The 14857-nt window shown below is 39.1% G+C and overlaps 1 protein-coding gene across 4 annotated transcripts in view; it reads left to right on the forward strand.

Annotated features, from left to right (window-relative positions):
- The window catches only part of THSD4 (thrombospondin type 1 domain containing 4), a 288712-nt gene that overhangs the window by 68984 nt on the left and 204871 nt on the right, over positions 1 to 14857 (forward strand). For all 4 annotated transcript variants that reach the window (XM_084532856.1, XM_084532855.1, XM_084532854.1 and 1 more), the window contains one exon: positions 4846 to 4948. In XM_084532856.1, coding sequence (XP_084388982.1) covers positions 4846 to 4948 — 103 coding nt within the window. The remainder of the gene's footprint in view (positions 1 to 4845; positions 4949 to 14857) is intronic.

Here is a 14857-nt window from a genome sequence, read left to right on the forward strand (position 1 = left end):
GGTGTGTTTATCCTTTGGAATGTAAAAGGATTAATCAGATTAGATAGAACCACTGCAGAAATTAAAAAAAAAAAAAAAAAAAAGTATAACTAGACTTTATTTAGTGCAATGTGCACACAATATTAATTATGAATTATGCTTGAGCCTGGAGAATCCAGAAGGACTTTGGGGCCTTGGAAAAACAGCTGGCCAGTTACTGTAGGTCACAGGAACGAAATGGTGCCAAAATCTAAGTCAACGTTTTAATTGCCTTTAAAGGTGGTTTCAGTATCAAAATAAGCCATTTATGCTTTTCCAGAAATGCATTATCTCAGCCCAGCAATGAAGCAGTTTGCTCATGGCAGGCGTGCAGCCAGCGTGAGCGCGCATCAGCTGGCAGGCTGATAATTTCCTGGTGGATTGCCAACGCTTCATTAATTTACTGAAGTGTCAAAGATTTGTTAAAAACATGTGTCTTTCAAGTGTTTTCCAAAAGTGTGTAGGGTGGTTTCCTTGCTTTACAGACTTAGCTTCACTAGCAACTAGTTTTAAGAAAACTGTGGTGGTAGCGGGCAAAGAGAAGTACTGCGTGATGCCATCCCTCTGAATATTTCATACCTGTGTATCTCAGGTGAAATTGAGGCATAGATAAGGGTAACTCTTTCAGAAATGCAATGTCATCTTCAGACACAGTGCATTTCAAAGAATTTGTCTTAATATCTCCAAATACGAAGGGATGCTTCTAGAATATTCCATCCTAAGCACTCCCTGCTCCATCAGCACAGTGCTGTGCTGCTGCTGTTCTAATGGCATGTTCTAAAAGTACAATAAGAAAAGTTGGCTGAGACATCATATTCATTGAAAGAGCTGCATCGAAATGTGGCAGTGGAAGGAAGCTCTGAAAGCCTCTCACATCGTGTGGAAGTGCCTGGTGCTCTGACCTGCGTGGCTGGAGGAGGACCCGCACAGCTCAGTTACAGCTTTGGTGTTATTCTTACACACATACTCTGAGTAGGGGAGACATCAGCTAAAACCATACAGAATTTTGGGTCCGTGATCCTGTTTCTAATTTTGCAGTGCACAACTGAAAGAATAATTAAAAAAAAAAAAAAAAGTCTCCCAGCATAGAATCTAGTTTTGTAGGTAATTCATATCTGCCTGAATTTGAGTTTTATATTAGGTGCATTGAATTTTTTGCTGATCTGGCTTCCGCATACCTGCTTTAAAAAATCTTTTTTTTGTTGTTTGATAAACATCCAAAGGTGTCATCCTGTTTCTGCATCAACATCTCTAAGAAAAACTTGAGCTCACTCCCTCAGTTATCACAAAAGAGAATGATGTTCATGAGGAGAAAAAAAAAAATAAAAAGAAGAAATTCCAAATCCGTTGCTAACAACTACAACAACAAAAAAAAAGAATCAAGGTCAACATTTTGTTTTCAAAAGGTTTGTTTGCAAATCCCTGTGAGGCAACACAATTCCAGTGCCCTCCCATCCCAGAGGGGAAGAAGCTGAGGGAGAATCACACGCGAAGGCTAAATGCTTTCGCCGAGTTCACACCGAAAGCCTCTGGAAGATTTAGGAAAGAGATCCAGGTCATTTAAATGCTAGTTCTGTGGCTTAACCACGGAAACGTTCCTCATCTGTAAACATGCGTGCTTTTTGAAGTAAAATTGATATTCGTTTGGCAAAGGGCCAGGAGGAGCACAGGGCCTCTGACAGCGTGTGAAGAAAGCCCAGACGCAGCCCGCTGCCCGCTGCGGGCCCGTGCTCCTGGAAGGCCAGCGCTGGCCTCCCCAGGCCTCCTCCGCGGGCCTCCAGCGCCTCCTGGCCCTGCCTGAGCACTGGGAAGCGAACCGAGGGCTGCAAAGTGCTGTGAGGTACATACAGCCTTCAGACACTCCAAATATTCGCCCCCTCTGGGATCGCCTTCTCGCAGTCCCAGATGCTCGTTGCTGTCCCCGGAGAGTTCTGCAGTTGAGCTCTATGGATTTATGACAGAAGTAGTAGCTAAAGGTATAAAAATTGGTTGTTCTCTCAGTGAATAAATCAAAACTTGTGCTAAAGTTTTGCTTTTGATTGTTCAGGGTTAGGGTTTTCCCTTTTAGCAATAGCACCATTTTCTGCCTCAGATGTCTGAAAAGCCACCCAGGCCAAGATCAAGTGCCCGACACTCTGAGCTCTTCTGAGGAGTGCTGAAGGATTTCATTTGGAAGGGGGCTGAGCAGTAGGTGGCATAAAAATGTCATTTTGTTCAGCTGGGCATTCAGAATTTTGCAGGGGCTAATAAACGAGGAATAGTTACCCAGTGTGCTTGTGCAGGGTGACTGCCTTCAGCCTAGGGGATTCCTGAGCTGTGCCTAGTTTGACTTGTTGCACCTTGCACGTAATTCTTTGATTTTTTTTTTTTTTAAGCATTCAAAAACAAAAGTGGATATAATCTGTATAAAGAATAAAGTAAGGAGTTTTTGCTGACCAGCTCTCACTCGCCAGTTTTCATGCAAAAATGTAATTACACGATGCTGAAAGAAATGGAGGGAGGACATCGGACTTTTAAAGTAGCAGGGACGTTACTGAGTTAGTCTGTTCTTCCTCTGACTTTGTCTTGATCCAGACAGCGTGTTTAGTGTACTTGGCAGTCCTCTGCCCTCCTTTAAAGCAATGGGGCCTCTGTCCTGTGGGCAACTTTCAGTAAGTTTAAAAACAGAAACTGTAACTATAGAAAAATGATCTTAGAAGAGGGGGGGAGCACTTTTTTTTTCTTGGCAACAGCAATGAATATTTTGATCTTTTTATTCTTACATTGTCTGCAGTTGGTAGGAACAGGGTGCACAGGAAATGGTCTGTGAGCCAGAAATAGTGGTACACAAGAGCATGAGCTCAAGGCTCAGAGAAGGAGAAACAAGAAACAACAAAACTTTGCAACAGACTGTCAGAACACATGTGCCAAAAAAGAAAAAAGAAAAGGGAAATGTGTTCCAAAAAGAAACCCTTCAGGCTGGGTTCTTTGCTGCTGCAGACTGACTTTGTTCTGCTGTAATTTAACGTAAGGACCTTAATTTATGCCAGCTCAGGCTCTGCCCCTCGCTTTTGGGATACATGGTGTGATTAGTTTCCACGAAAAAATTTGAGGTTCTGAGCCTCGATGTTTATTGTGGCAGAATTGTCTCTTACTTCTCTTGCTGCTCTGCTGTGTTGCAGATTGAAGGATGTGTGATTTCAGGGGTAGGAGTACAGCTTTGATCTCTCTATTAGGCACTAGAAAGAGTTTTGGTCTCACTGTCCAATATACTCTAGTGGTTTGTTGTGAAGCTTTTTTTGTTTGCTTAGTTCTTCTTTGTTTCTGGACTTTGTTTGTTTGCTTGTTTTCTGATGGCTGGCTTGTTGAGGAAAACAGCATATACGTGGACTTGGAGACTTCAGATGGGGATGAACTAAGCACAGATGGCTGTTTGGCCAGGAGCAGTGTTTATTCCAGAGGAGTTGTTACTGTGATTCTAATAGAAGATAAAGCCGTCTGTGAGCCTCCCCCCAGCCATGTCTTTGGTTCAGTTCATACCCCTCTTTTAAAACTCTTGGCTTCGGTCTCACTGATTCAGCTAGAAGCATCTTTATACATAGATGGGGGATACAAAACCAGAACTCCTCTGGGGAGAGCTTCATCTGGGACCTCTGGTGTGCCGGCTCTCACTGCAATGACAGCCCGTCCTTCCCCCTCCACAGAACTGACTTGCAGTTGCCATAAGATCTCTTCTTACTGGTTCTCTTCTTACTGTTCCCTTCAAATATAGCTGCTTACCACGTTGCATTGATATAATTTTGTGTCTGCTGTTTCCGTGAAAACTATCTCCTATAGAAAAACGGATTTTGCTGTTCTAGTCTAATTCTTCATGTGATTACTGCTGTGGAACAGTGTTTTTAGCGGCATTTTGATCCTCTGAAGGCCACTTGAAAAAATGCTTGTGTGACCAAAGCTCATCTGTTTTTTCCAAGCACAGGAATTGTTCTAATTAAAACCCCCTTTTCTAGAAGTCTTGCTCCCCTTTGCGTGTGCCCACACACAGAGCAGTCTTTCGCTGTAACTGCTATACTGCAAGGACAAAGGCATAACAAAGTAATTAAGTATTTAACTTGTACTTGCTTTTGGAATCTGCTTCAGATCTGAACAAGGTTTTTCTGCCAAGGCTTGCATTGCAGGTGACCTAATAAAAGATGTTACTTCTATCTGTAAAACTTGCCCTGCCTCAATGTGTGCACGTGTGCGTGCTTATATAAAATGTTCTTCTCATTACTTCAAGCACTCTGAAGCTAGCATTTGAAGGCACAAGTTAAAATACAAAGTAGTGTTATGGCTGTCCCAGTAGCATGTGGGAATAAAAAAGAAAAAGTGGTAATATACTGAAGCATAGGATGAGAATGAGAAGCTGGTGTTGCCAGCTTGTAATAAGTTATGGAAGCATATATGTTAAGTGTTTCAACTATGTTGAATCTGAGCCCAGAAAATTAATAATAAGAAATGTGAAGCTATTGTGGAAAGGAAATGATTCAGATCTACTTTATTGAATTTATCTTGAAATATCCTTTTCTATTATTATTTTTTTTCTGTGAGAAACGACAGCTCACTAAAGAATTTGCTTATTTTGTAGAACTGTTACTCCATTAACTCCACAAAGCTAATACGCTCTTTTTCTACAGGCACTTTTGATACCATCACTTAAAAACACACTATTGGTTATCTAATTTAAGGAAGACAACTGATGGATTAGAATTAGGCAAAGCCTTCATTGACCTTCTAAAGTTAATTAATAAGAAAGCAGTATTTATATTAATATTGATTATAATATAAATGTGTTCTTTTTTTAAATAGATGTGTCCTGAAAGCAGCAGAAATATTAGAGAGGTGCAGTGTGCATCATACAACAACAAGCCATTTATGGGTCGATTTTATGAATGGGAACCTTTTGCAGAAGGTAAGGGAAGACACCTTGTTTTTACTTTTATTATACTGGCTGTGTTTTGGAAAAGCAAAAGTACTTTTCACCTAGTGGAAGCCATGGAACTTTGAGTCTTGCTGATTCTGCTTTGTTTATCCGCAGAGTTTATTCATTGGCCAACAAGTAAATAAATCTTTGTATTTTATGAAATTGAAAGCATGCAAGTCCTACTTTGACTGGTATACTTTTGCACCTATACAGTATTGCAAGAGTATTTCGGCTACATCACGGTTAAATGTCTTCCATGTGTTTGTTTGATTACAAAGGCTTAGTATAGGTCTATTTTGCTAAATGGAGTCAATTTTTTTAATCCCAGTTTAGCATGTGACTTGAGGTCCTAATGCGTTCATTTCAGGACTCTGTCATTGTATATAAATTTTCTAAGTGTTTGACAATTGGGATGGTGGCTGGGGGAGGGATACCTGTGCTATGGACTTGCCCAGCTGCATGTTGAACTGATTGTCCTGGAACACAAAGCAGCAGCTCTAGTAGGGGCCTGCCACATCCTCAGAGTCCTAATGTTTGAAGAATAAAACTCAGTAATTTGTGGGCTATAACCTTTTCCTGGAAACATGTTTTGTGAAATAATTACTTTTTCATTTTTCTTTCTGTAAGCAAGAGCTGGGCCTGCCTCAGCTGAGATTTGCAATTATTTGTGAGGTAAATAACTTAATCTTAAAATATGTTTCATGGCTGGATTCAGCAGAATCTAGTTTGTCTTACTTTTTAAAATAATGTTTTTAAAAGGCTGTTTTCCACAAAAAGGACCACAGAGGAATTACACAGAAATATGTATACATACTGTGCAGTACTTTCATTATTGCTGCGTGGATCTGTCGCTTGGCATGAATCACTGTTATGGTTACCTTTATGAGACACCCTTACTAACAGGCTGTGTGTGCTCTGCACTCTGCGTTCTCTCCTATGATCTCTCTTCCAAATGGGGGCACAGAATCTCACCTTGAAATTTAAAAATAGAGGATATAGGTCCAACTACTTGTCCTTTCTGTATTTGAGAAGAACAAAGCAGAAGGAGCATTTATCTCTATTTTTTGAATTCTGTCTTGAATATCACTTTTATTGCCTCCTGTGCAAGTAGCTACAGATAATACAAGTCAACACAAGTAATAAGTTATGTCACGGCTTTTAATGTCTTACTGTCAGTGTTTACAGGGGTTTCTCTTTACAGGAGACTTCATTACAAATAAATGTGTGCTGTGATTTATCTTAATGTTGACACCCTGCCCCGTATTTCCTAAAACTGATACGTTGGCATGAGTTTCTCAATTATGTGTCTTCAGCATCAGTGATTTACTCTAGGGCTACCAGGATTCCGTGTGTGTTTGGCTTGCTTTCGGTCTTGAACTCATCATGACAAGTTGCTTTCCCAGGTCCAAAACGGAGGCAAAGTAGGATGAGGTATGGAAAAGGAATGGGAGAATTTCATTCATGATGGGGAGATTCCTTTTGCAGAGCTGGGTGTTGTATTCGTATTTCTCCTCCCTTTATCCTAACAGAAGGAGAAAAGGGTGATAGTTACTGGTGAGTTTTGGTCATTAATACACTGAGGTCATGTGTACCCCAGTGTATATAGAGCCTGCTAGTAGTTTTCAAAGTGTCAGCGGTGAAAATCACATCAGGGTAGAGCTGCAGTGGGGGGATGAGTCAGCTGGAAGGCAGCACGAGCTGTTTAATATCTGACTCCCAGTTGATCACACGTTTATTTCTAACGTAGTCATGCCTCAGTCCTGGTTGTACCTGGTGTGGGTATATGGAAGAGTTGCAGAGCTATGCATCTTTATCTCAAGGTGTGCCCATTCAGTGTATGCTGTTAGTTAAAGTCGTGTTAGGCTTTGTGAAGTTGTCCCCAAAAGGAAGTTACAGAGCTGTCAAACTTTGGCACTTTGTACCGTGCCTGTAAGCAGAAAAAAGAGCTCTGTACTCCAGCAAGCAGAGGGCTGAAGACATTGCAGACAAAATGACTTCTCTTACAACTTGGCCTTGAAGACTTAAGATATCTTAGCTTCAAAGCATCCCTTTTCCAACTGCCATTGGCAATGTGCAGCCCGTGCTGAGCCAGCTCAGCCCACCTCTGTCTCCTCGCTTCCTGCACAGCAGCTTTGACTCACGCTGCCCTTTGCCAGGAAAGATGGATGACTCAGGGGATTTAAAACATGCCACAATCATCTCTTTTTCCCTCCCCTGCACAGCACAGCTTGCTCCTAATATTTGTGTTGGATCAATAAGGGCGGCTAAACTGCAATTTACAACTCTTTCTTGATGGTGAGTTAAGTATAATAATTATTATTTTTGAAAAATAGCATATTTTTATTTCTCCCTTGATCAGATTGGCGCAGCTGCATTTCTAACCCCCCTGTTTTATCTGCTACTTCTCCAACACAAACTTCTGTCTTATTAAAAAAGCCATATTAAAGAGACTATAAACTCCATGAATTTAGAGTGTCTAATGAAAAAAAGCAAACTAGTTTGTGCTGGAGAAGGACTAGCACAGAATGACTTCAAGGCCAGGATTTGAGAGGAAGATCCAGATGTGACAAAGGGAGAACATCACACTGATACGATTGTAAAACCTGTAAGGAAATTTAAATCTACAGATGCAATAAATGCTTGAGTGATTCAGATAATTCACCTCTTCAAATTTGAACTCATTATTTCAGCTATATTTTTAATTGTGTAAAAAAAAAATCTTAACCTAAAGAAAAGCTTTCAATATCTTGATCACTATATGAGAAGAGTACATGTATATTTCAAGGAGAAAAACTATTGTTTCTTTGACAAGTGCAATTCAATGAAAATCTGACCACAGGAGTCTTTCTTAGTGAAGAACAGCTGCATTTTTGAGAGGAGGGAGATAACTGAAGATTTATTGACAGAAATCCTGTATAAGCTTAAAGAAGAAACAAAGTCCTCTCCAGAAAAATCTGTCTGATGCTTCATCTCTGTGAGGGTATCTAGGATATCTTACGCATCCAAAATAAATTGTGAAATATAGTATTTCAAATCAATGGCCACAGAACATCCTGAACAACTTCAGGCCTTCTTGCTGTGAGTTCTGTTTGGACTTCCTGGTACTCTTCCCCTAAAAGAAGTTTTGTGTCAGTGCTCTGTCCTGAGGGCTGACTTGCTTTCAGAGGAGAACTCATCGTAGTTGCAGAAGATCTGTGCATGCTGTAAAATCCCTTCTGAGTTCACTTTTCTTTTAAAATACCTTCTAGTAACCTGACATCTAGCTACAGGTGCTTCTCAGCTACAGCTGTGAGAAATAAAAGCTCTAAAGAAAATTAAGCCTATCTCTTCTACAGCTGTCTAGCAAATACTGCAACTTCAGTATTTTGTGTCAGAGAAGAAGCACTTAGGATTTAGACTGAATTCATCTTTGCTATTAGGATGGAGACTGAAGACTAATGCTGCTACATTTATTTATTTGTGTGTTGTGTTGCTGGATTTGTACCAACAAATTTGTCTTGGTTTGCATGACAAAGTAGCTTCTTACAGGAAATCAAAATGGAGGCCCCAATATAAAATGTCAAATTGCTAGGAAACTTCTCCAGTCTACTGGCAGTTGATGACACTGAATGAGCTTTGATTAATATTATGTAAGTATAAAATTGAAGAAAAGCCTGATTGTTCATTTAAAAATCATTTTCAGTTATGGAGAATTGCAAATAGCATTAAGCACTTCTGGAATGGGAGCACGCAGAGGTCAGAGAGGAGTGACTTTGGAGAGTTTTTACAGGGAGTGTAGTTGCAAGGACAGTGCAGACACTACCTGCAGACCCTCAACCAGCTGTAGGCACAGAGCAGTCTTGCTGATGTTTCAGTTTGGGAGGGTTTGGCTCATTTCCTCAGGCTTTGTGCAGACAATGATATGTAGGCTTGTGAGGAAACTCTTCATTCAGTACTGGTATCATTAAAAAGACGTTTTGTTGAGCATCTTCCATTCAGCTGATCAACAGAAATCATCCTCCAGACCTAGTGAACCTCAGGAAAATCCTTTATGGGAGTGTTTGAGAGTCTACTGGATGAATGCCAAAATCCTGTCAAGTAACACTTTTGTTGTCCTGTCAGATTTCCAGATGTTGCTTCTAAGTTTTCTGTTATTATGTGTGACTATTTGCATATAGCTACCAAATATGCACAGGTAATTTTGCAGAAAGTTTTGGGGCCAGATATAAATGTGGCCTACTGGGTGTTGTTGCAAATCAATGAACATTCTGGGCCAACCCTGAATGTATTATACCTTTTTTCAGTGGTTTATTGTGTTGCCCTTTTTTCCCCCCTGTTTATATGTATATAAACAACTTATTATGTATGTGTAGAATTTATATGCACATTATTAGTGCAAGCATCCATTGATTTCATTGTTGGATGTCTTAATATAAAACTATTTTAGTAACATTATAACATTTGATATATACAGAGAAACATAGGGTTAAGTCTCATCACTTTAGGCTAATTGGTAGTGGAACTTTAGAGTAATTAGAGAATTCATCTTTAAGTAAGATTATTAAGGTAGGTCCTGATGTAGGTATGTTACCTGGATGACTGTGATTTCTTGACTAGAGGAGTGCTGTCCTTCAGGAACAAAGGTAACACAGTCCTAGTTCAAGAATTGTTGGTCTGTCCCCATTTGTTACGGCCAGTTCATTGTGCCTGAGGACATGCTATGCCAAAATAGTGTCCTTGTAGGTTTTGGTGCAATACTTCTGAGAACCTAATTTTTCACTGAAAAAGTCCTATTGTATTATTTGTAATTCCTCTGGTAAAATGCTTCTGGTTAGTGGATATACAGATGTTTGTGTATATACAGAATATCTCAAGAAATATTCCAGCTGTGCTGCAATTCATCCAGCTGCAGGGTATTATATTCAATGAGGCAGCTGCTTCATTTCTTCATTTGAAAATGAAAGTCTTCATTTCTCATGGCAATACACTACACTTCTCTGCTTTTTGCCTCCACCTGTTAGAAATGTTCTTGATTGCGTTTATGACATTTTGTGGTTACTTGTCCTTGAAGCTTGTACTTTAATTGCATGCATTGTATTTTCTGTGAGTTTTTTTTTTTTTGCTACTCCTGTTCTATATGAACGGCTGTTGCCAGACATTCATTGAAGAGGCAGCAGTTTTGAGGGTTTTGAAATGCAATGAATATGTTTTTATTTATTGATTAGCTACAACTCAAGTAGTGCACACAGCTCTAATGATAATCAGCACATAGGTAATAACAGAACTGGCATTCTTACATTTCATCGCACACACCAAAAAATAAATTACCCCCTGATTTTTCCCCCCGTTTGTATGTAGAAAGGAACTGTCTAGGATTTGGTCTCAGTTCCTTTCTGCAAACCAAAAGTCTGCCTATGCTTATCATTTAAATTGTGTTAAATAACTGTGTTGATATATTTACCTTCTACGTGCTGTTCACATGTATATTTATGATCTGTCGTAAAAATTTGAGATGTAGGAAATAGATTTGGGAAAAACTTTTGAAAAATTTATTCTGTTCTGTATTTTATGAGAACTCACGGCTTTAGGTCTTCAGCAACCGTGTGAGTTGATATATGAAACATCCTGCGATTTGCTTTGCTTGGCCTTTTCTGTGATCTGTTCGGCTACTTTATAGTGGATTGGTCTTAATCTCTAGCTGATCAGGAACAGTTGCTTAGCAAAGGAATAACATTAAACTGAACAGTAAACCAATAGCAGATTAGTACATCCTAAAGCATATATCTGAAATTATTGACAAGATCTTAAGTACCGTCTATAAGGTATATAATTTCTCTGGAATTTTGTTGGAATTTGAGCTCCGATTTCCTATAAACTCATTGAAAATCCTATAAAGGATGTAAAAACTCAATTAAGTATCATTTTTTCATGTATTACTAAAAATTCTATTTCATTTTAACTTAAATCTCTTGGAAATGTTGCTGGCTTATGACACTGGAATTTATTCAAATACAATCAAACATGAAGTTAATTTATATTATGACCCTTTCTTCCCTTTATTTAATTCCGACTTGTGAGTGGATCACAAGAGAAAGCAGATGGAAGCTAGCAAAACTTTAAAAGTATGGTTCTGCTAAAGTATCTGAGGTATTTCTTTGACTTCATCAATAAATTTACTTCCTGAACATCTGTTGTGTTGAGCTTGACCTGGAAATTGTAAATATCCTGTGTATTACTGAAATATGTAACTACTTCTATAGAAAGCTTTAATAGAAAATGTTTAGATACTTGCATATATGGAAGCGTAATGCTTCAATGTGGCAGCTTGCCTTTTATAATTATTCTTGATGTATTTATTGATGTACGTGTTTTGATTTGTATCTGTAGAAAGTTTAGCAATATCAGAGCCTGGCTTTTATGTGGGATTCCATGTCTTGTTCAATTCAAATCATAATGCACATGTACTGTTGAATGTACTGCGTTAAGTGGGGATGATAATGTAGTACATGAAGTAATGAAGTACATTAAGTAATGAAGTACATAAAGTTCACCGTTTTCCCTTAGTAGGCCACATGCTCCACGTGTTGTAATAGTTCTAGTTACTTGTGTGTATCTCAATTGCCCTGCTGTTCTACTTGCTATTTGTAGGGAAAAATGGGTTAAGAGGAATGAGAGCAAGCAGATATTGGTGTTTATAGACGGATACCTGGATGAGCCTCCAGAACTGGAAAGGGTTGTTAGTGCAGAGTGGGAAATGACATCCAGGGAATGTTAGCATTCAGGAGTAAACTCATACAGCCCAAGGGTGACATAAACATAAACCACGTAAACCGAATGTATTTTTAAGAAGACAGCAAAGGGAAAGACTGGAGACAAACCGAAAAACTGTAGCTGTTGTCCTCTTGCAGGTTTGGATAAATTTAGCCTAGCTTTGTGTAGACAAGACATTGCCTTCTGAACCCAGGTAACCAATATTTGCTGCTTTGTTCTAGAGCACCTCACCTGCCTGGATGCATTAGTCATGAGTTGGGGAATCATCTCTGGAAGAATTACGCCCTCATTTCAAAGCACGCATCTTAGGTTCCTTCGGTGGGAGCAGAATGTTAGGGGCAGATGTTGTGGCTTTCAGGCTCAAATTTAGAAACAAAATTGTATCCAGATTGTGTGGTAACAAAGATGGTTAGGCTGGAACAGAATGTGGAAAGATGATTTGATTTTTGCAAAGCACCCATGGAAGTGATTGGCATAGACCCTGTTAGGCCTGCTTTGATAACATGAGTCTCAACTCCGTCCTGTTGCTACCAATGGCAAGACTGCCAGGGGTTCAGGTCAGTATTCATATCTGCTGTGTCATCAGATTACTGTGAGGCTGTGAAAGCATCTCAGAGAAATGCTGTGCAAATGTATATGCTTGTGATTTGAACTGAAAAAAAACATAGAAAAGAAGAGCCCACAGTGCTTTCCCTCCTGAAATATTCTCGTACTTTATTTGTTCTGTACCTGGAATTGTGCTGTAAAGTTGAGATTCCAAGCTACCAGAGAGATGCTACCAGTGTTATTTTTGTTTGTTTGTTTTTAGTTTTACTTCTATTGAAATTTAATAAAATTAACATTACTTGAACTGACCTCCAGTATGACAGCAACATTTTAAAGCAAAATTTAACCTCTGAGTGCCATATTTCATTTGTCTTCATTTCTTTAAAAATGTAGAAGAAATTAACTTTGAATCCTAGCATTAGGCAAACTCTTGACAAAACCTGGTGTTGGAAACCACGGGGCTGCCCATCTAACAAAATTATTTCTCTAGTAATTTGTCAAGTCATGCAAGAAAAATACTTTTTTTTTTTTTCTTTTTTAAAAGAAAAGTTATCGTAAACCTTTTATAAAAGCAGAATCAGTGGAATACTTTGAAAAAAAAAACAAAAACAAAAACAAAAAACACAAACAACCTAGTGGTATAAAAATAAAATAAAATTGTTATCTTCATCACAGCTTTCTTAATGTCTGACTTGGCTCTGTCAGGCAAAATCTGTAATAAGCAGGGTGAGATGAACAAATAATATTTGACCTCACATTGTCTGTAACATCTTCGGACAAGATCTGTATTGCTTATAGAGCATCATAGTTCCCAGTGGGTGAACAGAGTGGTCTGAAGCTTGCTTCAAGTTGGTAAGTGTGGAGTTGATCCTTATGATTTGGGGAGCAGCCCGGATCCTATAAAGGTGAGCCTGGGGATACCCTAGAAGCATGAGTCCTGCTAGGAGTCAGGGTGTTGTGATGGAGGTGCTCATCCAGTAGTACAGACTGGCACAGAGCAGGGTTGTGTAAATGAACGTTCCCCTGGAGTTCCCTCAGCCTCAGACACTGTCAGGGATTGGTCTCCGTTTTCTCTCTGTCCTCTGATGTGCTTCTTCTGCCAAGAATAGCTTTCTCACAGCCCAAACCTCTGCCATTATGAATTAAAGATAATTCTGCTAGAATTGATAGAAAAGATGAATCAATGTTTAAGTGGCACCATTGTACGGTGGTAAAACTACAATCTTTTTGAATCTCCATTTCATTTTGTTTCATCAGGTCCTTTTGTATGTTGAGTCTGTCAAGATAAGGGAAAGAACAGGGCCAAATGAAATATCTCAACTGTCTCATCAAAAGCAAGCTTTCATCCCACTATTTAGTGCTGCTGGCATCAGCCTCATTACTGTATACAATTATAGAGTAAGTGCTTTGGGATGCTTTAGACTATTTTGAGATGATATTGTAATATTTAATAAAATTGAAAACGTTGGGCTCACAGTATTTTGCAGGTGTGCAATTCCTGCAGAAACCCCAGTGATCCTGTCATCTCTTCCAGATCTGTGAAATAGTCTGGAGAATAGAATAGGAGCTGCAAGGTCAAAACAGTGTAATCATTTTAACATGTGTTATACGTTAACTTTGGGGAATACTGAATAAACAGGGCAACAATTAAGCGAAGGATTATCAACATGTGTTCCATCTTTGTTGTTAAATGTATGAAATGTTTATTCAACATATCTCTGGTATCATTTTCAGGTTTTGGCAGTACATGTTCTTGCTTTTAAACACTTTCTTCTTTGCGACGTGGCTTGTTTAACTTAGAAAGCAAACTTGAAAAATGCCTGGTGAATATTCTTTCCATTTTTAACAAGAAATGAACAACTGAGACACAGGGAGAAAACACATAAAGTGATCTTGAGAAGTGAAGTGGAAAAGAGGCTCCCTGCTTAAAGCTACTTACCAAGCTATGATAGATTTTTTAAAATTAGTACCTGTGCCTCAGTTTACGCATGGAAATAGTTTTTTATCAATTAAGTTGTATATTTCAAAGGGTTTTAAATAGTTTCATAACGTTTTCCGTGTGTTTAATTTCATAAAAGTTCTCACATCTTTAGATAAAAGTTATTTATCTCCTGCAGTCAGCAGTGTTCGTCCTAAACCCACTGCTGCGTGTGTAGCAGGCTGTGGAGCTCCCAGGCAGTGCTGCTGAAGCTGAAGGAATGCAGGGTAAGTATGGCTTTTTATAGGTCCTAATGGGCCACGAATTGTTGAGGTTAGTGTTGTTGTTTTTTTCTATTCACTTCAGTGGCTTATGGATGAGGTTGAAGTTGCAGAGTCATTTAGAAAAATTTTTGCCATGTAATTAAAAAAGTGAACAGACCTGATATATGATGCAGCAAAACTCTGTTGCAGGTTGGTAATGCCCAGGTTTCTGTGCATTCAGAGGACTGGGTGTGTACCTAATTCCTCAGAGGGTCAGGACCTCACTAGAGAAATTTTCCATTTCTTTGAAAAAAAGATGGCTCTGTTTAAAGCATTCCCTTGTGGGTCATACTCGGTTCAAAGTTCTGGTGTTCCTGGAGCCTTTGCTGAGTCCAGCCCCGCTTCTGCTGGGCAAGTGTA

This window comes from Aythya ferina, assembly GCF_964211825.1.
Source record: "Aythya ferina genome assembly, chromosome: 11".
NCBI classification, from domain to species: Eukaryota; Metazoa; Chordata; class Aves; order Anseriformes; family Anatidae; genus Aythya; species Aythya ferina.